General features: G+C 40.0%; 1 protein-coding gene across 1 annotated transcript; it reads right to left on the minus strand.

Annotated features, from left to right (window-relative positions):
- Window positions 1–1,414: 1,414 nt before the first annotated feature.
- SVOP (SV2 related protein homolog (rat)) lies at window positions 1,415–23,367 on the minus strand. The gene is made up of 16 exons (XM_009579191.1): window positions 23,333–23,367; window positions 19,049–19,209; window positions 17,373–17,458; window positions 16,194–16,292; window positions 14,814–14,885; window positions 14,464–14,588; window positions 11,688–11,751; window positions 10,354–10,479; window positions 9,222–9,350; window positions 7,798–7,871; window positions 7,405–7,481; window positions 6,181–6,288; window positions 4,561–4,672; window positions 3,215–3,296; window positions 2,894–2,983; window positions 1,415–2,181 (listed from the first exon to the last, which is right to left on the minus strand). The coding sequence occupies exons 1-16, from the start codon at window positions 23,365–23,367 to the stop codon at window positions 1,975–1,977; spliced, it is 1,647 nt and encodes a 548-aa protein (XP_009577486.1). The 3' UTR covers window positions 1,415–1,974.
- Between the last annotated feature and the right edge of the window lie 102 nt (window positions 23,368–23,469).

Genomic DNA, 23,469 nt, shown 5'->3' on the forward strand with positions numbered 1-23,469 from the left:
CACTGGAACAGACAGTGTGTTTCTATGCCATCAGCCACATGTAAAGTGGGATCCCCTGTGAGCTGAACTGCATTTTTGTATTACTGAGAAAGGGAAAGTTTGCCTGTTTAGACCAACCGCTTCTGGAGTCTTTCATTGCAGTCACCATCATCGAGTGGTAAATGAATGGACAGATATTTTGGTGCCTTGTCAAACTTTAACTTTTCTCAGCAGAAGATATCCACACACAGAATATCAATAACCTCTTTGGCCTTTTTTTATTAGTTTGAGTTTCCTCAGTTTTGTTAAGGAATCATCCACTTCTAATCTTCCTTCAGTGCTATAAACAAACAGCCTAACATGTCTTGGAGCATTATACTGCACTACAGTGCTGTAAAACCCTAAGTGAAAGCTGAACCCCAACTATGTTCATTTGTATTGCACCCAAACATGGACTCAGTGACCTATTCTTGCCCTACAGAAAAGGGGCCTGGTTCTCAGAATACTTAAAATATTCTACTGTGCAAAAATTTCTTGCACACGTAACTGTGTTTACGTGAGACAACTGACCACACATACTATAAAAATGTATTGCTTCCCACAGCCTAGTGATTAGCATTTAGTCCATCTCACTTACATTTGGTTGTGTGTTCCATAGTCTGGAATCCTGAAAATAAACTGAGACATGGATGAGACATGTCTCAGTTTCCTTATGCATTTCCTCGCTGCACACCCACAGACTCTGAAATCTGACTTCCTGCATAGTGACGGATTTCTGACAAACAAGACAAACTTATCCTCACCTGAACTCTGTTACATTCTCCAACAAGAGCAGAATCATCAACCTCGAGGAGCGACATCTGAAGGAGTGAAGTTCCTCATCTAAGGATGATTGCAGTTCGGCTCTTCCTATGATTTTTGTTCGTTTACGAGATGATGCTAGCTACATTCCTTTGTCACCAGCTTGACGTTACAGTCAATGTACGATCAGCAGCTATTGAAAAGTTCTGCCCAGCTGTCAGGAGGCCAGCTTCTGTTGGGAGACACTTGAAAGCAGCTCCATCCAAACTGCTACACGCAGCTGTTCAGACTGAGGCATTTTTATCAAAGGTTTTGGCTACACCAGCGCGAGAACTTACTTAGGCAAATTGAGCAGAAACATACCTGGACCCATGCAGAAAACCACAGTGTGCATCTCCACACACAAAGAGACACCAGTACAGCTGAAGCAGTCTTCACCAAGCAACAAACAGAGTGCTCAATGATTCTGGCAATGTTAGAAAAGTCAAATTCTGCTCCAAACCATGAGGATTTATATTTCTTATATAAGGTTCCATCTCTGCAACAAATACCACTCCTCACTGATGCAAACTACCTGCCTTGGATGGGAGAAACATTCAGAAAATTGTTTCCAAGCAAGCAGTGCCTGTAATTCTCAAGGAACAGAACCCATAAGCAAGGGAACTAGAAAGCATTGGTTGATTTGCTGTTATCACATTTTGTTGTTGTTGTTGTTGATGGCTCAAAAGTGCAAGGCAGGCATCTAATTCATAAAACCTATTCTGTAGTGTATGGAATCCACCGTGTGCTATGCCAGGTACACAATAAATATTAATCTTTTGTCTTTAGGCATCAAGAGTACATTATTTTAATTACAGCTTATACTGAGTTGCATTCAGTTAGCTATTTTCTTGACACGGGACATTTTAAGCTGAATAGCTGACCATGCAAGCACAACAGACTTAAGAAAAACCCTTCCTGCTAAACTTCAAATGATATCTGGATCAAATGCCTCTCAATACAGAAGTAAAGTTTTTATGTGAGCAAAGAGCAGCAGAGACACAATTTGCTTAGGCTCAACCCAAAAGTTCCTGCAGTTTGACACATGACATTGGCAGTGACAGTATGGTCAGCTTTCTATGCTTCAGGGTTGGATTTTTTGTGAAAAAGATCTTGCTCGTATCATTCATTTTTTCAGCAGGTTTTCATGTCCCATCATTCCTGTGATCCAGAGTTTGACCTGGTAACCCCTGGGGAATGAGATCCTCTCCCAACCATCTCCTGTCCCCATTCTCTGTGGCTGGACTCCTGTAAGCCACGACCTTTTGTTTCAATGGGCAAGAAGCAGGAAGCCACAGCGGCCAGCAGGCAACATCCACTGTAAACCACCAGTGTTAAATAGACTGAAGATTCCAGCATCACCTGCAGAAAAAAGGCAGAAAATACAAAATAGTACCCCTAAGCCTTACTACAGAAAGAAATACAAATAGTAATGTAGTAGTAGGAATTTTGATTACAGTATTGGAAAAAATGTTTAACATGCTCTCCTGCATACTTTCTTTCCTCAATGATTACACACACCTATTAAACACTGACAAAACAGTCTGGATTACAAGTGCCACAAGGTGCTGCTGCCCTTATGTATTAGACAGGACTTAAGCAAATCACAAGTTTTCTACCTACCCATCTGCAGAGCCACTGCTTCTGACACAGTGTTCTGAGACCTGTCCCTGTGGAGCCTGACTCCCCCAATCTCTCCGCCTAGCTCTTTCCACATACCCTGAAGGTTTGTAGCCCCCAGAACTTCAGCCTGGGATCTCAAGAGAAAGGTGGCATTGCACCACACACAGAAACTCCCTGCCTCTCACAAATCCCATCTCCATGTGGTGGCTTCCAAGGTGTCTTTACATCCATCCAGCAGCCTGCTTCTTGGTTATTTATCCCCCAACATATGGAACTCTGGAGCAAGAGGTAAATTCAGAGATGAGCCCTGAACTCTCCTCAAGGAACAGGCAAAACCAGCCTCCTTCAACACATCTTGCATAAATCGCCCTTGGTTTGGCCCTTACAGCAGAAAAGCAGGTTCTCCATCACCTTCCTGTGCCTTCTGTCTCCGAAGGAAAAGAGATTTTACCTGTGCAATGAATGGGGTTATGAGGGCTCCCACTCTGGCCATTCCACTGCATGTTCCCAGGCCCAAAGCACGCGTGGCTGTCGGATAAACCTGTGAACAAAGCATCAGCCCATTAACACTAGTGGGAAGTTCTCTTCCCTCCAGTCTCCTAAATCAATGGAAATTAATAAGCGGTACTACAGCAAGTTCTGTTAGACAATAACAATGAGATCATAAACTCATATCTGGGGTAAGGTCCATTGTGAAGAGGTCATAAAAATGACTTTCCCACCATGTTCTCACTCCCCTTAAATATTCTCATTACAAAAACAACCTCCTTACCTCAGGAGTGTAAACATAAGCAGCCTGAAATCCTCCTGAAATAAAAGCTCTTGCAATGAAGAGCAGCACAGTAAGAACATTTCTGTGAGAATAAAAAGGAGAGCAGTGTTTGGGATTGTTCTGTACAGTCTGTTTGTTTAACTTGGAGGCAAGTGCAATAAAAATGCTAAATTTGTAAGAACGATTCCTTTTGTTTTTTAATGAATCCTTTGTATTTTTTCTGGACCTTTAATATAACAATGATGCCAAACAATCTGCATTCCTACAATCACATCAGTTTTCTAAGTGTATTCATTCCAACTGACAGCTGTGGCCTATTGAAATAAGCAGCGAATGCCTAAGCTTATCTAAATAAGAAAAACATATTCCACGTTATGAATGGTGCTAACAAAAAAATGGCACACATGAGAAGGAAATGAGAGTGCAACTTTCCTGTTTAAAAGACATGAACCTACGTACCACCTGGATATTTGCAACTTTATAAGGTTTCTTATTACAAGGTTTCTGTACTATAAGGTTTTGTACAGTGCCTGAAAAGGTTTAAATTCAGAGAGCTCTCCTCTGGCTGTTAGGTCATTGCCTTGTTCGTCAGCCCCAAGGTACAGACATTGTCGCATGCATGTGGCATGAAGGCTAGATGCAGTCAGAGGCAGACTCTCAGAGCTCAGCTGGAAATTTGGTACTGTTGAGATTCAAGGGCAGAGCTGCCAACTGACTTGTTCTTTGGAAAATCTGCATGAAGGACAGATACTGAACAATACAAAAATGTGAACGCAAGTTCTTTTGAAAGTCGGGCCCCATATATCTGCAATGCCAGCTCCACCAGCCATACTGTATACAACTTCGACGTTGTGCCAGTCTGTGTCTATTGCTTCTCACGTAATTGTGCCATAGCACTTAGACCACCAAGAGCCCATGACAAGTGAAGCAGCTGAATGGGAGGCAGAGACTGGGCTTGGTTGTGAAGCACTGCCCTGGTACAGTCAGCCTGGAGAAACATAGGTAATGAATAGCAGAGAGCAGTATATGAACCAGCTACCGAGGCTCAGGACATAAGATCTGATTTAAAAATTGTCTGATGGTCACCTCCTACTCAGACATAACCTCTTATTTTCCCATTTGGATTGTTCTGTCTGCAAGATTATAGTGAAGGATCTCTCCTCTCCTGCTTCTTTTTGTTTCCTTCCAAACTCTGGTGAGAAAACCTAACACCATCCTTAATTCTTTCTCCAGTTGAGCACAACCATCTCACGGCTTTTCAAACCACCACTTCCAGTTCTCCTGCCGTAATCAAGAGAGAACATGGATAAATCAGATATAGCAGTTGTTCACCAGGTTTTACTTACCTTCCAACGCAGAGAAACAGCAGAAGACTGCAAATCGAGAAGACAAAAAAGGACAGGGCCATGGTTTTCTTGCGACCTATCCGATCAATAATCCATAGTGTTACTAACACACCTGTAGAAGGAGACAAGTTGACTGTTGGGAATTGAGCAAAGGTGGAGGAATCAGCAGCTGGCTTTTAACATAGGCTGGGTTATTTAGATTTGAAATTTAGTTATCTCTTTCTTTAAAATACTTTGCTCGCAGAAGCATCAGGCAGGGGTGTAGAATGGATTGTCCCAGCCATTGGTGCCACATGAAAACAGAAGCTCTGTGTCCCAGCCAGTGAGTCTTGCTCCATGTTCACAGCCCCACTGGTCCACACATCCACATGCCCACACACCCAGGGGCTACACGCTGAAGTAGGAGTGAGCAATCAACTCTGTTAACCACTGATTATTGCAGTGGTTACCAACGTGAATGCTAAAAATGCCTGCCTTATGTCTCATTGGAATATCTTTTGTTCAACTTCTGACCATTGTTCCCTGCTAATCTTCCTACCGCTAGACTTAAGGGCTCTTTAGAACTCAGCATTTTCTTTCCATTGTGTTATTTATAGGCTGCCATCAAATTATTTCTCACCTGCTCTTTGATAAAGGAAATAGATCAAGCTCTGTAAGTCTCACAATGTTAAGTATTCTCTCTCACGCAACTTTTCGAGATCCTTTTAAAAAGTGGACGTACAGCAAGTGTGGGGATTATTCAAGCATCAGAGTTGCCAGTGTCATATTCAGAGATATCCCTGTTAGTATTTCTTATTCCTACCTTAGTATGTCTCCGGATCAAATCAGTCCTTTCAGCTATAGCATCAATCCAAGATTACATATTCTCTTTTCTGTCCACTGTACACCGACATCCTCCCCAGAATGACTGTTATGCAGGACAGTCCTCCCATTAGGACTACACATATTTACCAGTCATAGACTTAAAACTTTTCACCTATTAAATGGCTTCTCTTTGAGCATTTGTCCCTGAAACTATAATCTAGGACAATGAAAATAACTTGACCATCGCCTCACAGTATTATTTCAAACAGATTAATACTGAAAGATCATCTTCTACATCTGAAAAAACAATGGCTATTACATACTTACTATCTCGCTTGTCCTGTGTCAAACTGTTCACTGAAATTCACTGAAATTGACTGAAAATCATGACTGAGGCTGGACAGAGCTTTAGGAAGGAAGTTCTCCATTGATTCACTATACCCACGATCCTTTTAAAATAGTTCTGGAAAGTCATTTATGGATAAAAGTTCAAGTGATTCTGCCCCTTTGATTTAATAGTTACTCTTCCTCTGAACGCCTAATATGTTGCTTGGACAGAATCCATAGTCAGACCATAGCTTCACAAAGCAATTACAAGTGATTTTATCTGTAGTGACCACATGGGCAGTGAAGAGAGCTACAGCTACTGTGTGCACTACATATATCAAGTAGTCCAAGCAAGGAGCTCCAGTGCTGTGGGAAATACATTGGCGTTAGGCCAGACAGAAGAGCCTATTTCATTGCTTGTACCAGAGCCCATTCCAATCACACTGAGCCACTGGCAATGAAGAACTGGTGCTTCGTATTGCCACTTACCAGGGAATTCTGACAGGGTTGTCCAGAGCAGATCAGTGTAGTCTTCCTCTGTCAGATATTCACAGGTCAGGCTGCACTTTGCTTTAACTTCTTTCCTTCTACTGGATACTGTGGGAGGAAAAAGAAGAAAACCAATCATTTCATATATTTTAAGTAATTTCTTTGCTTGCCTTCCTTTAGTCCTGCTATGTCTTTATCATTCTTACTGCTGAAACTGATAGAAGGGATGTACTGAAAAGACCCTGCTGCACAGCAGGTATGTTCTACCTGGAAGGTACAGCTGAAATTGAACAGTTTATAATCTTATTTGTGGCAGGATGTCTTACCTCTGCAACCGTCACTATCAGAACGAAAACTTACACTTCCTTATCAGCTGTACAGGCTTAGCTATTTTTCAGTGCAGGGCTCATGACAGTGAACAGAATTAACATCAATGATTCAGTTTCTCCCTACATAAATTGGGATACTAACAATCTATACTTTGAGAAGACTGAATAATACCGTGTCTTTGTGAAAACAAGTATTTTTAAAGGATGCATGCTCTCTTGTGGAGGCTGACCAGAGTTAGACCTCTCAAATAGCTGTTGTACAAGCTTGGGATCTGTGTCTTGTCCCAATACTACCCATCCTCTTTCTATAATTTTCCAACTATCAGACAGTTTTCACCAATGACAAGTGTTCTGAATACAATCATGCTTCCCCCGGGGAATCAAACTTCTCAAGCCTCTTCTTAATGCAGTCAAAGCACTTTTTTTTTTTTTTAACACACAAAAATCTGCAACAAAAAGGGTGATGGTTTCCCATCATTATCTTTTTTCTCAGCAAGTCTTCACAACTTGAGAACCTGGGAGCTCCACGGCAGCAGCAATCTCTATCTCAGAACTAATTAGGCCTGTCAAATCTGGAAGCTTACATTTATTCAATCACTTTCTTCTCAAGAAGAATAGATACTTTTTCTAACAGGTCTCCCTTGAAGGTTGTCTTGCTGTTTTACATTTTGGGCTCAGAGACACTGCAGGACCTCCCTGCATTGTGCACGAGATGAGGAACAGCCTAACAGCCTATCAAAAATGTTTAAAATAAGCAACCCTTTAAGTAGATGCCTTAAAATTCAGGCTGGCAGTCACAGTTCTACTGCAAACTAACAGCAGAAGGTGATCTAATAAAAGATATTCCACCACTTAACAGGGTATATTTAAAAAGAAAAGATGGACTAGTACTCACTGCTGCAGACGTCCCCTGCTTGGAAGAACTCTGTAGTTAATAAAACTAACCCATAATATGAAAAAGCGTTGGAAAACCTGCAAGGAAGAAAATGAAAGAGGAAGTCTCAGCTGGTCAAACCTATAGTAAACAACATGAATCAAAATGGAACCTACTGTGTGAGGACTTCCACTAAGTGCTACCTCAAAGCTATTTCCTATCAACATTTAGAAAATGAAAGGGCAATTAGATTGAGAATGCTAGTGATTGGGTGGTTTAATAAATTACAAATCAATACAGGTGGGGTTTTTTTGAGGAGGAGGAAGTTGCTGTATTTTAGTGATAGTGTAAAATACCTCCATTAAAAACCATTTAGAATTGTGCTGGCACTGAGCCATTTATATTTCCTCTTACCATATAAACCAGAGTAACAATGTGGTCCATCTAAAATGGGGCGTAAAAAGGTCCCTCATTTTTCCTCGGTCTTCCTGTTGAAAATAAGCAGAAGTCAGATGATCAGGGCACTCACTGGTCCTGGACTGGAGGACGCAGAGTACTATGTACTATATCTCAGGGTGAGTGTTTGGTTTCAGCTGAGGGCTCTTCAAGTTGTAGGAGCCACACCGGAGCTGGGATCCAAGCAAAGAATTCCTCTGCCAAGGGGAATTCTCTAGGAGCATAATGATATGAAAAACAGTTCATGCACAGGGCACACTACTCCTCCACAAGGAAGGTGACAATCTGTCAGAACAAGGTGGGGCTGGAAAGAGGTGAAGCAGAACTTTGCCAGTCCACAGGTGGCATATGATTCATGTGGCCAGCTCCCGTAAATTAGAGCAGCCCCTCAGGGCTTCTGATCTAGGGTAAGGTACTGAGGAACTACAAGCAGCCCTCCTGCAAGCAGACCCCTTTTAAACTGCTTGGTTCTTAGAGAGAGGGAGTGGAGGGCTCAGCCCATAAACTTGTGGCTAAGGAAAAGTACTTTCCCACCCCACCCTGAAAACAAAACCATCCAAAACTTGGAAAGCGTTCCTGCACAGCGCATCAAAATTACCGTGACTGAACCAAGTATTTGTGAAACGCACAAGACCTCAAATCCTCACTGATCCAGACCTTAGAAAATCAAATCTACGTCTCTGATTAGTAAGACACTGTCATTACCAACAGGCTCCTACCTAGCTTTACAATTTTGCTCTTGTTCAAATCTACAGGTCTCCCTCTGCTGTCCTTCCTTGCTGGCTAGCTTTGTAAGTTTCTTTTCTTATAAAAGTTCACTCTTTGTTCTGTAAATGTAGAGCTGCTTTAAATGTTGACAGGGGTGCTGAAAAGTTGGCCATATAAAGCTGAAATGAAAAAAAATCCAATGCAATTCATACAGTAATATGCAGCTCAGAAGTAACAGCCTGAATTACTCCATGCGTTAGGAGCTTGCAGCTTTCCCACTCCAGAAAATCAGGATTAGATTAAAAATGAGGTACAGCTAAAGAGTCAAATTCCATCTTGTCTCATGAGTTCAGATCTGGGAATTCTGATCCGAGTTCTTCGGTAGCCTCAAGGTTTGATTTTCTTTAATAACAGGGTCTTAGAGTGAGGTTAAACAACATTAACGCCCACTTTAAAGGTCCTTTTTACTTTCAGGATTTTCATGTAAATAAAAATGAGAAACTAACTCTTCCTCACTGTGAAAGAGGCATATATGATCATATCTCATTTTTTTATTACTGGCTGAGACATTAAAATTAAACTTAACATTGATTATTTGCTTATAAAAATACATATGAATGTAGCACAGTTCCATTGCATCTCACGTTATTAATGTGCCTGTTACCTGTACATACCTGTCTGGAAATAATTAATTTTCCCAAAGGCATTGGAGCTCCATTTTCCGTTGCTATACGCTTTAAAGTGGCAATTGCTTTTTCTTGATTTCCAGATAATACATCATACCTGGCACTTTCTGGCAGCCACTAAGAGAGCAAAACAGAGCACATGCACAATGATGTCAAAAACACAGCAATAAACAAACTGGGGATTTTCTTTGTGGGCTTACAGTGGGAAATCTCAGTGACTCCAGCAGACTACTCACATAAGAAAGGATTACAGAATTAATCTTTAACAATTCAGAGAACCATTTTTCTGCCAAACGTCAAACTCATTAGGCTTTAAGAAACTGCAAAAACTCCAGTCTAAAATCTTTCCCTTCTGTTACCTTGGTTAGGCATTTTGCAGGTACTTTACATTATACCTTCTCAGTAGGAAAGACAAAGCATCCAGGGCAGATAACAAGATGCTCTAGGCATTCCAAAATTTGCATTTTTAAGCTCCTTTTAAAACCCAGCATGTTAGCACCTGTATAACTGGAGGTATTTCTGAAAAACAACGTCAGTGACTAAGAAAAAACAAGAGCTGCTAAAGAACCTGACAAGGACATATATCTTTGAGAAGACTGAGTGATTGGCAATATATTACCTAATAGTGCACTGAAGCTCAGGTTTAACTGATATATGTCTTATTTTAGAATCTGACCTGCACTATGCAGATTTTACCCCTGATTCGGGTGGATTTTTTGAGTGGACACTAATTATAAAAGTTATGATTCTGACAAAATAATTTAAAAATCTAAAGAGCAATCAGAGAAATCGCAACAGCTTTTGATAAGATGTTGATTCCACTGAGCTTAGTTGAAACAAAGTCATTAAATTGGAGAGGTTTCCAGGCCTGATTTGGTTTCACAAAATTCCAGCCCACCATTGTCCTCCAGCAATTACAGTCACATAAACACAGCTCACTGGAATGTTTTTACTAGCACCCTGTTGAAACAACAGCATTTTTGTCACTATTTCAGATGTTTCAAAGAAGACACCAACAGAGAGCTCAAAACTGTCACGATTTCCTTCAACCAGGTTACAGAATCAGGTAGAGAAGTGGTAGATTGATGGAACATACATTCGCCTTCGAAAGAATACCTACAAAACATAGGACAGCGAAGAGCAAAAGTGGGAGGGCAGAAAGAATGAGAAGCCACCGCCAGCCAAGAGTGGGCATCACCAACACTGCTAGAAGGACTTCAAACACAGTCCCAATGGCCCAAAAGACCTGCCAAAGGGAAAAGAAACAGTCACAAATGAGAATAAGAACACTCTTAAGGCCTCCTTCTTTGTAACATTCCAGGACGTGCTCTCTAGGGACAGCTGGAGAAAGAAATGCCAGAGACATTTCAAATATGCACCACTGTATGGAAATAGAGTCCAGACATTTTGAGGGGATTTGTTTAAATGTTGCAGAAGCTAAAATATTCATTTCTGAAAACCTAGCATCGACTTTCTCTAGACACTCATGTTTAACTGTAGGTAGCTTCTTGTAAGGAATAAAATAATCACATGGTGTTTCTTAAGCAAAATGACTATTATGTATCCGTCTATGAGTATTATTCCCAGCTACCACCATGAGATTTATGGTATTTGCTTTCCTTACCAAAACCAAACAAGGAATTGATACCTTCTTAGCAAATAATGGAGCTGGCATCCTCTTGGATATCCTACCCATGCAGGATTATTCTCCTTCAGATTATGAATCCACTTAGCTCATTATTTAACGCTCAGAATATATTTCTAACACAGGGTTGCTCAGAGGCAGCCAAACTGCCAGAAAAAAAGTGACACAGAAAGGAGTAATTCATCTACTGAACTCTATTTACGAAAGATTAATCAACTGAATGTAGGACTAGCCAGCAGATATCTTAGTGGACTGGTTTTGCATTGCGAAGCTGTTTCAGTTTGGTGAGGTTTTCCACAAGGATGCTCCTTCCAAACTGACTGATGCAGACAAGTAATAGTACTGTTCTCTGACCCTTTAACCATCCATTAAAGGGCTGTGAATTTTGCCTTGAAGTATTTATAGGGCAAAATTCTGCTCTCTGTGACTTTGATACATTTGGATTGAATATGGGGAGCTGAATTTAGTCCTGCATTTACTGAACAGTCAGTTCTCCACTATCCATTACTGAGTTGTAGATTAATTTCACCATGAAATTAGGTGACACCCAAATGTCCCCCCTTGTGCTAACAACAGTAAATTATGCAGCACTGGATGCAAGTTAATTTGCAAAAAGGCAGATTCAACAAAAATGTGGAGCGTTACATGAATGCTTTATGCTGCTTTTGGATCTGAGCTCCACACTGATTTGGACAATCAAGATTTGACTGCAGCTATGTTTGAGATTTCTAGTCAGTAGGATTGAATGGACGCAACCAATAGCAGAATTTGTCCCTCTAGGGACCAGTACGCATAGCTACACTGCTCACCTCTATTAATAAAATGCATTTTGCTCTGGCTTTCATTGGAAGAAATTCAGCATATAAGGTTACCCTGTAAAGAGTGAACATTGAGAAAAATGTCATGTTAGCAGATTGAGAAAAATGCCACGTTAGCACAATAAGAGAGGTTCAAACATTTCATTTGCCTTTTATTAAAATTGCCAAACCCATAGTAGTAACGCAAAACCCTTCCTAGCCCTCAGAGCCGCAAGACTGTGGACACTGGTTCAGACTCCCCTTTCTAAATCAGAACAAAACCCCTTTAGTTCATCATTGCAGTGGAGGACAGAATTTGCTCTGTTCATGTGACTTTGTAACCCTATAGTTGTTAGCTAAATGTAGCAGTTCTTGATGCACATATTTTCACAACCCTGCTCTGGTCTGGGACAGGCATTATGCCTGTTATTTTCAGTGTGGTCCATCAGCATTCAACACAAACTCTTGTTGGGTAAAGTATTTCTTCGGGGCTTTACAACTGGCTCAGAGAATTTCACATCAGCCTACTCTGCCAGGTTTCAATTCTCTAAGAGGTGAATACTTTCAAAGTCTGATCCTGTTACTGGTATAAAACAATTTGCATTCTTTTATTGTGGGAATTCAAAAAGAAATCATCTAACTCTGCAGAGTCTTTGTTTCATGACTGTGCCAAAGAGTAATGGTACAGTTCTCTCTGAGTACTTCCTGAGGATGAACGCAAGGGCCAGCAGCCAGTCAAGACTCTCGTGTCTTCTTCAAACCGTCTGGTAAGACTTGTCGTTCTTTCCTCCTACTCTGTTTGCATTCCATTGACTCATCCTGTTTCTGCCTCTAAACTCCTTAGGCTTTCTTTGATGTTTGTGACAAAACTCCTACTAACTTGACAAATGGTGGATTGATCTCTGAGTAGCTTCCCAGAACTCAGTTCATCGAAGCACGAAGTTGCACACAATATTATATTAAATCAGCGATTAAAAGGAGAAGGAAGTAAAATCACGTAATGAAATGTAGAGCAGTCCCCTATATACTGCAGCAGAAAACAGGAGCTGATTAATCCTGTACAGAACTGTTTTCTTAGAGAACTCTCCATATCTTTGCAAGTCTGGATGTTGGCACTGTGAATGAATAGTCACACTCAGTGTTAGATAATATCTCTCAGAAAATTCCCACAGGAGGCCACAGCTTCTCAGGTGCAGCTCCTACATACGTATAGATAGAGGGATATCTGCTATAGTCAGATAATTTATTATTGCTGGATGCTTTCTTTTTAATGGCACCTTTCATAAAAGTCTTTCTCTCATACCCATTATAGAATCTACAATTATTAAGATACCCATGTCATTCCATTGAAATTCAGCCACTCATATCTAAAGTTACATAGCCTACTTAAGGATATTAGAAAGGAGCTACTTTCCCTGCTTCATACATATTTACTCCTCTGTCAAAGGAATCACTATTCTAGTTAGAACAAGAAATAGACTCAGCAGCAATGGAATCCACTCGGAGTTCTGTAACCGGCTCTTCTTTGTCTCACATTAAGTCACGTAGCCTTTGTACATTATCCGCCCCTCTGTAAAATGGCACTAGCTGTGCTGTAGCTGTTCTACTGGGGCTCTGTGGAACATCATTAATATGTGTTTGCAGTATAAGGCATTATTAACTCTGACGCTTTGTCTTTGTTGTTCTCCTGCCTCATTCCAGTTGTGTTCAGTTGCAACTGCACGGCAGAAACTGCCTCACCATTGGTCAATACACAGCAGGCTAAGGACTTTCCTATTTTACATACACGTTACGCTTTTGTGCAGCTTCTAAGGGAGGGCAGGAGAGCAGTAAAAGAAAATTAATAATACTGTGATGTTCCATCTCAGCTCTGAATCTTTTATCTGGGAATGGCAATAGAAAAGACAGGATATTGAGTTGCCTTGTGAAGAAGTCTATGAGCCATCAATCAAAGTTAGACTCTAACTACTCTGAAATAGCACCTCCATGGGGCAAAATATCAATTTTTAATAAGGATAAAAGACTACACAGAGAGAGAATGGCTATACTCTTCCCTTTACATTTATAATTAAAAGGCTAGAGCAGAGTTATTTATTCCAGGTGGAAAATTTAGAGATCCCCCTCTTCAGTGAATGGAATGACACAGTAATAGAGAATACCCTGATGCTACCTTCTTCTTAGAAATGTGTCTGAGCCATCAAGATATCTTCAGTGCTCCAGGTTTGGGCTGTGTGGTTTTGGAATTCCAACTCAGGTTCAGACGTGAAAGTTCAGGCTCTGACTGAACGATAATCTGCAGTTTTACAATCAGGAGTCAGGGCTCAGCTCTACCTCTAAATGCTAGTGTTTAGGTCATGACCTATCTTGCAACAAGACCATGTCATTCCTTATGGACTCTGCAAACACAATCTAGCAATGCAGCGTTTAGGCACAGCTACAAAATGCTGTCTGTTGTGTTTTACCCACTTCTGGGTGGGCTCTCTGGGCCTCTCATTTTCACCATGGTTTACCTGAGGGAATGAGAGAAGCTTAAAAGGACTTAAGCCATATAACATACTACATTTAGGAACCCAGCTTGTTCACATAGAAGTCATTGTATATCTGATTCACCTCAGTGATGTATTAGGTATCTTCAAAGCCTTCTCAGAGTTTAATATATTAGTTCCAAAATACTTAGAAAAAAATGGGTTTGGGACAACTGAACAGACGCATGTCTTCAATTTGACATAAGCATTTTTAAAAAAATAAATAGAAAAGAGAAAGTTTGGACTTGTGAATATTTACTTACGACTGAGGCACTCCTCCAATCCCAAAGCCCACCAGGCCCCTCAGCACCAAGATCCAGCTATACACTGGTGCAAAACCACTGAGGATCCCATAATACAGCGTCCACAACACGCTGATCTTTAGGCCCTGTATTTAACAAACAAGCACGAGGAAAAGAAAGTCTCTGCTGTAACACAAATTAACAAAATGTAAAGTAGAGCTTCAAACTCCTTTTATTTCCTGAGAGGTCAATTCTGGCTCTGCTTAATTCTGCTTCATACATGTGGACTATGACACTTGTGAACATCATGCACTGAAACATCCACACCGTAGAAATATTAGAATATATTCCAATAGGAGCTGAAGACTTACTGTTTTTCTCCCATACTGGTCTGAAATATTTCCCCAGAGGGTGGAGCTGGACATCATTCCCACAAACACCACCTGTGAAACACCAGAAAAAAATATTCCCCTTAACAACAAGACAAGTGAAAATTTCCACATGACAGCAAACAGAACACAACTTCACAGTGAAACTAGAAAATTTCAACTCTAACAATAGAGCAAAATGTCCAGGTGTTTTGGGTATAGTTCCTTTGCAGTAGAGACTATTAAAGATAATTATTCATACAGTGGGATTTTTCAGAAGTCACTCAGCATTAGCCTAACTTCACTTCCATTGACTTGAAAGGGAATTTGCTATTGCCCAGGAATGGGGATGAGGGTCAGCAGACTGTTCAAGCCAGGGTCTCTCAGCTCCTTCCAGTGGTGGGCCCATTTTCAGTAGTTGCCTTGCTTTTGTTGAGGTCAGGAATCCAAACACAGCATAAATAAACCAAATCTCTGCCAGGCTACTTGTCATCACCTCACCCTTATCTTACCTGATAATTTGTGAACTACTGAATTAGACCAGTGGAATCTCTGCCAGGCTACTTGTCATCACCCCACCCTTATCTTACCTGTTAATTTGTGAACTACTGAATTAGACCAGTGCTGAATATTTTTGAGCTTTTGATAAATGGAAGAAAATGAAAGAAGGAACGAGACCCTCCTTCACATGGGCTGGCTGCATTCAGGTATGGGAAAGGACATAATCTTAACTGACTTAACTCTACTGAGCATTTTGACCAATTTACACAATACAAATGGCATCAAAATCTAAAGGAAAAAGAAATGTAGGAGTTAAAGTGCATGCAATACAACAGTGGCATATGCTGAGAGCAGAGTCCCAAAACTAGTTTTCTTATCCCTAAAGGCATTGCATGTTTCCAACATCATAGCACCATACTTAAGAGGTGGTATTGTAAGAGCTCTGCTTGCAAAGATCGCAGGATGATCCACCTCGAAAAGTGATTGCTTGCTCTCTCTCACAGCTCCCAGTCTGTCTATGTACAAGCGAGCTTAAATGTGGTGAGAGAGAAAGATTTTCAAGAAAGATAGTAAAAAATTACCCATCTTTTTTTTCAATTAATCAGACGGTTTGAATTTTAGGATGAGTCGGAGTCAATTTATGTATTTTCCTGGAGATTACATGAAACTTTGAACCTGAAACTTGCAAAATTTCCTCAGTTCTCACTGAGTTTCATTTCTTTAAGCTCTGGCTTTTAAAAAAGATTCCTATATTCTTCCGAGCCGAAGGCAATCTGCAAAGGCCAGGAACAGATTTAACTTTGGGATATAAAGCATAATGTCTGAATAACAGTGAGTGGAAAAACCTTACAGAATACAGGAGCTGTCAGTTATTTTTCCTACCGATGTGAGCAATGCAACCTGCCAGCTTGGTAATCGCCACTCACAATGAAGCTGAGGAGCTAGGATACTTAAAATCATCATTTCCATAGCATCTGCCATCTAGAAGGGTAAAAAAGAAACAAAAATAAATAACTGCCTAAAAATTAGATTGACATAGCAGTCAAAAATATACTTTCTTGAAATTAACCTTGTTTCTGCTGGTGCCATTCCCACTCTGTAGGTGAAACAAAACAGTTATGTTTGCAAGGTACAGTGGACGTACACAGTGTTGAGAAAAAAAGCAACAGGTACACTTTTAAACTAATTTCTGATTGTCATAATGTTTAGTAACACTGGCAGAGAGGATTCAAAGAGCCAAACCAACAGTTATCAGTGGGTGATTTCGAGGAGGCTTGTCTGGTCAGTCACTTCCATATTGCATATTACAGGGATGAGCTTTCAACTCCTTTACACACAGATTCAGTCAGAACTGTTTATTACCTTGGAACTTACTCCCTTTCTCCCTTATACACTACTTCTGGATTTGTACCAAAGATACCGATAGATCATCTGCAGACCAAATTCCGCTATTGACTTAGCATCTAAACCACGGCAGATTGTAACCTTATACGTAGACAATAGCTGGTAAATACAGGCTCCAGATATCATTACCCTAAAATGTACCCCAGATGTAGATGTAACATACAGTGCTTCAGAAACAGCAGAAAAGTGAAAACCAAGACTGCCTTTCTGTTCTTGATATCCAGGTTAAAACTGGAAGTACTGGATTGCTGTTCACCTGAAACTGAGATTACAATACTACTGACTAATACAGAAAACAGAGATTGTAGCTAATGGGATGAATATGGTAAAAACACTGTATGAAAACTGAGATATGCTTCTGTAGGAATAGCCTAGTACCCGTTCCATTTGAAACAAGCATTTGAAGTAGAGAATCAACATCATTTTTCAAAGCCTGATTTATAAGAACTTCAGAGACAGAGAAATCAATGTTATTCATTACCCCCACATAATTAGTTTGAGTCCAGCTGTCATTCAGAATTTCAAGTAAAATTCCTTCTTTATTGTACAATTATCTGTTTGGAGACTTTTTGTCAACAGAGAATGGCTACATTATTTGAAATCACTGAGATTCTCTAACTGATGATCATGCAATTGACCTTGATAACAATTACTTGCCCATGCTAATCCAGTAATAACAGACAGCTTCCACTGGAACTTTCCAAATCCGATGGCTTCCACCGCATCTTCCACCATGAAAGTATCTAGAAAGAAAACAATTCTAGTGCAGAAGTGTATTGCTTTCTGAGTAAGAGTCATCCCTTGAGACAGCATTTTCTGTGAATGCAATTACTTATTAACTGGGTAATCTACTGAGATCTAAAATATATAACAGAGAGCTACTTAGCTTTTATACAGTTCCTACTCAGGAAAATCTCTATGTTCTTCAGGAATTGGGCTAAAGCCAAAATAATTCTAAATATTGCTAGAATATTTTATTCACATAGAAGTAAATCAGCGTAGCACCAATGACTCCAGCACATGTTCAGCCTATTACTCCTGGGAGTGACTCTGCCAGCCACTGAATTGCAGCTTCCTCTGGTGAGAAGTATATGAGCTGTTCAACAGCACATAGGAATACTATGCAAGTGATGGAAAATGCAGACGAATATTTTATTGCATGGAGAGTCAAACTGTAATTATTTCAATCAAGAATTTGTTCAAGACACATACATCTTAAAACATACTTCTGTTAAAAATGCTGATGGTTCTTTTTTCCCACACATTGTCATGACTTGATTATTTTGTTCCATCTGAAGAAGCTGAGATATCTCAAATTCCTTTGAAATATACAACACAAATACATTTTGATATTCAAGTGGCTTAACTCAATTTAAGTCTCAAAGTTTTAATACTTCCAGCAGTTTAAAAAGTACATTTGCCACAAAAAAGCTTTATCTAGCTAAGAGTTGGACATCCCCACAAAGCAAAAGACAAAAACACAAACCAAAAGGAAATCAGACAAAATCTCACTGATGAAACGAAGCAGAGATGTCGTAAGACCTCAGTTTGTGACTTCAACCCAGGCATTTGGTGTGATAGCACTGAAGCTCAGCATATTGGGTTGTTGCATCACTTGCACTTTTTTGGGCGATGTGCCAACTGAAATTGTACATACATCTGCAGACTTGCACTGAGGCACTGAGTCTTTTGAGAAACTCATTGAGCTCACTCCATGGTATTCTGGCTTCCTATTGCATCAATTTGTTAATAAGTAAGTCCCTGGGAAAATAGTCATCCTACAAAATTTTAGTATGCCTTGTGCTAAGACAGAAACAATGCTTCTCATATCTTCTAAACTGGTGTTGCCTTCAGGGCAGTCAGCACTTCTCAGCTAGGCAGAAAGCAGAGGCTGGGATGTACACTCGTTCTGTCCCTCTTGTCCTCTAGGCAAGGAGGAGACAGGAACACTGCAGAGGCTTCATGGTCAGCCTTGAAGGTGAGCCACGTGCAACTGCTCCAGTAACTTGGTGACGTTTTAGGAGCACTGATCAGTTCTAAAGGAAACTAAGTCAAACCTCCTGTATGAAATAGGTGGTGACAACTGGATACACAACTACTTAAAAGGGTCTGTTACTGGTAATATAAAAACAAACACATACTGCATCCCTCAGAGAATAAGGTAGCTAAATCATGATTTTCAGGTGTAACATAATTTGCCTGCGTTATTGTTTTCTTCTTTTATCTGGGGATCCTTAACTTCTCTAAACCAAATGTATTCAGCCTAGTTGCAACATGACTGAAATGAAGAGGCCACACCTTTTTCCTTACAGAAAAACAAGAAACCTACTCACCATCAGTTGGGTTGGCAAATTCTTTTGGCACTGCAGCTCCATCCTCTAGCTCAATAGGCTCTAGCTCTGTCCGAACACCCTCAATCTGAATTTCATGTTCTCCTGAAATGACATCCTCATCTGACTTCGAACTTTCCCCAGTGCGGCGAAACTTGACCACCCTAAGAATACAGAAACAAGAATTAATACTTTGGTGGGTCTTTTCCAGGTCGAAGCTGTGTTTGGTTAGTCTTGAAGCCCTATTTGGTCAAAGAGCAGCCAGGTTGCTCCCCACCATCCTGTCTCCATTTCACATTCACAGAGAATGCTGTGACTTTTATTTGTATCTGCTTTTAGACAGGGTATCCTGTTGGTTGTTACTGGCTTTGGAAAAACTACAGAGGTACATTGCTATGTGATATAATCATCATTTTTGTACAAAGAGGATGTTATCATGCTAACATATAAAGTTATAAAAACATACAGGTTATAAAAATATGATGAAATCATACATATTTAGTGATAACCATGTTTTCTGTGCCTAGACTTTTATTGCAAATTAGACATAGCTGTGTCATTGAATTTGAATTTGAATTTGAATTTGAATTTGAAACAAGTGCTTTGTCTTTGTAGATTTTCCACATTGTTTTCATAAGAGTGATTTGTGTCTTAGGAGAAGCGGAACTCCTGAAATTTGTCAGATTTTTAAACATTACTTAGTGAAGTAGGATTCATAAGATAATTCAGTGAATTGACTGATTTTTTCCATTATGTTGATGATTCTGTGACTATAAATGTGATTGCTTTCATCTTTTACCTTAAACTGAAGTCGGGATATTATGTAATTAGTTAAATACCTGTATTTTAAGAAACTATTTGATTTCCAGTACTTGGTTCATCTGTGCATTTTTTTAATCTCTTAGGTAATGAGGGGGGACAGAGTAAGAAAGTGAATCAAAGATTACGTCTTTTTTCATTAAGTTCAAGTCAAGACTGAAGAGTGTATCTGCCTGCCAGTTACAGCCCTGGCATATGAGATGATGATTGTCACAAGAGTGTCATGCTCACAGCTGTCTGTATTCTATATAATTTCTGGCACTCGCTGAGAGATCATCGTCTGATCTCTGCAGCAAGGCCACAGAGAGAAGACATGAAACCAAAACTTTGTTAAATTGACACAACTTTGACGTTTTGGTTAGAGTGATTTTGTGCAATGCTTCATGTATAGAGGAGGTCCATTTTCCGTCCGTTAAGTTTCCTGTGACCAAAGAAAGATTTTGAAACAAATCTACCATATTTAATGTAACAGATTCCTCAAGCTTCCTTCACTTTACCTGCAACATCAGTGTAACTTTTTCACCTTGGCAACTGACAATTTCTTGGACTTCGGTTAAATAGTGTTTTGGAAATAGATTAAATTAGTCTTGCTACTACCTCTTCTGACTTCCAGTACCTGAACATTTTAATTCTACAATAAAGATTAGCAAAGAGTCTCTTGAAGTTCATTTTAATCCTCTGGTTTAAGGGTCAGCAAAACTAAACTATCAGCATCCTTGCCAACTGCAGCTGCAGCAAACTGACATGCATGTATGACATTTCTAAAGGTGATCTGAAAGACTTTTTGTATTTGGCAAGACCTCAACTCTTATTTTCTCTTACAAGTGCAGATGACACAACCAATACTTAATACAAGGGCAAAGTGATGGGCAATCTACAAAACTCCTGTAAATGGATTTTGGTCCAATGGTGGAAAAGAGGATGGAGGAATAAACATCTCAGTCACCCATGGGGTTTTTTACAAAGAGAGGAGTCCTCGCCACGACCAGCCATTCAGTCCAGCTTAAGATTTCAGTATGGTAGAAACATAAAGCAGAGGGATACAAAACTTTTTTTTCTCACAGGCCTGGCACATATATTATTTCCCTGACCACATCCCGTCTGGGGAATTGCACATACTCACTAATGATATTCTGGCAGTAACCTGGAGAGAGAGAGAAGTACAGTGACCATTTTGTGAGGTTATCACTCATCTTTAGGACAGCCTGCTTTGCAAGCTGTTGAGATGTTTTGGGATGATTTTTTCAGGTAAACAGGGCATTCCAAGATCTGTACTACTTTAGTAATGCTCTCATCTGTAGCAGGAAACTGAAAGCTTCTCTCTGGTCTTTATGTCTTGGCAGACAAATAACAGAGTCACAAATTTTTTTTTCTAAGATAACATTTGAAGATCTTAAACACAAAAACACAGAGCAAAACCCCAGGCCTCTTCAAAATGAGCAAGAAAACAACATTGACTGCAGTGAAACTAGGATTTATCTCACATTCTGATTTGGGGTATGCAGAGGATCCTTCACTCAGTTATAAGAAAAGACAAACAAAACAATTAAACTCATCTGAATTCAGGTTCATATTCATTGAGAAACGCAATTTTAAATTCTCTTAATCTGCTTGGTTTTTTAACCTCAGTACAGCTATCTTGGTTTGAATTTTCTTTTGCTGACCTGATAGGATAAACACAAGTAATTATTACTCTCACGTTAAAATTGTCACTGAAGATACAATCCTCATATGACCTACAAAATACATACGCTCAGCAAACAAACACTGAAATTTGTATGCCCATGAGATTACTTTTTTATTACAAAGGGCAATTAATATCAACGTACCATTCATATCTTACTTGCAATGGCTTTACAAGCACCTGGTTTAACTATACAGGAAGTAAACTTTTCTATTTGTGTTTTTTTAAAGGAAGACTATTAATATAACTTCAGCAGTCTCAAAGCCTGGTGCAAAGTTCACTGAAGTATATGGACACCTCTTCCCCAGATTTCAGGAGGTCTAAAGTGCCATTACTCTATGGGATTATGACTGAAAATCATTCATACAACCTATGCTGGTAACTGTTCAGTGTCCTAGAAAGCCACAGGCAAAATAAACATGCCAATAAAAACCTTCCTGACTTTTCAAGTACCTGATCACAAACCCCCTGTATTACTGTTTCTTATTTTGTAATATTTGTTGAAGTAGACTTTCAGAACTGACCATTTTGGAGATGATGGTTCCAGATGCTATATAAAGGCAGCGACTGATCTGAAAATCGTAAATACTTCAATGGCAACCTGAGCAGAGAGCTATCTGGCCACATTCCTCATCACAGGAAATAAAAAAATATGTTTATCACTTAGGAACCTATGAAACAAACTGACACAAATGAAGACGAAAACACACAGTGATATTTACTGTTCCATACTTGCAAAATTCTTCACAGCTGAGACATCTCAGAGAGCTGCATTTGTTTCCAAGATCTCACAGCACTGAATAAGTCTAATTACACCTACACTGAAAGGTACTTTAGGACATTTTTCTGTTTTGTTTTGTTTTGTTTTTAAAAAAAAAGATTGGGAAAAATGGCCTAATGAAATCACGTCTTATTCTTTTTACTGACAAGCTGAATGCATCCGAACTCAGTATTTGAAAATAACTGGAGTTCATGTCCATTTTCCCAACTTATTAGAAATGTTATGGGACAGTTTGCTCTGTAATTGACATGAGCTCACTAAGATTTAAAATCAACTTTAAGCATTTATTCCCTGCCTTGCAGAGACAATGATTTATAAATAGGAATATGTTTCAAAGCACCTGATAATGGCGCATTAGGAGAAATGCACTTGTTTTTAAAGGAAACATTTTGCATTCATGAAAAGGAAAGGAAATACTGGTGTTAAAAGGCAGCAATGCTTTTATCACCTTTTTGCACAGATCCAGCAACTGCATCCCAACAGCAAGGAGTTCCTCACAAATAACAGCATTTTCCTTGTGCAGTAATGTTTGCTTCTCCAAAACATACAGTTAGCAAATATTGATGATACTCACTGCAAACACACCATTGCAAAACGGTTCTGATCTGCAATCAGTTCGCGGCATGAAGGAAGAAGCTGAGGAAGATGCCTTCCCTAGCACAATGTTATTTACAGATGCAATCCACCTTGCAAATGCAATAGTAATGTTTCCTCTCAAACAACCTTTTGGCACTTCCACGGTTTTATTCCACCCCTCCTTATTTCTACTACCATCAAGTTAATGCAAAAAATAAAAATTGGGTGAATTTATATAACAAATGGATCCCTGCATGCCCCCAGGATGCTGAACCCAGGCAGCTATACACGGAAAACGGCCTGCTTCCCAGGGCCTAAGACACTTCCTAGAAATAATTCCCTTAAAAATCACCAGGATTCACAATATCCCTGCAGCCCGTTTAGAAGAAATCCTGCGCATCCCCGCTCCCCTATCGGTGCTACTCACGGCAGCTGTCTCAGCTGGAATAAATCATCCTCCATTGCCGGGCTGCGTCTGGAGGAGCTGCTCTCATCGCTCTCGCATGGCGGGGATGGCTGGAGCTGCGGGCAGGCAGGCGCGGGCGGCTGGACAGCTCCGGCGGC

The sequence above is a fragment of the Fulmarus glacialis genome, unplaced genomic scaffold, assembly GCF_000690835.1.
Source record: "Fulmarus glacialis isolate BGI_N327 unplaced genomic scaffold, ASM69083v1 scaffold8146, whole genome shotgun sequence".
NCBI lineage: Eukaryota > Metazoa > Chordata > Aves > Procellariiformes > Procellariidae > Fulmarus > Fulmarus glacialis.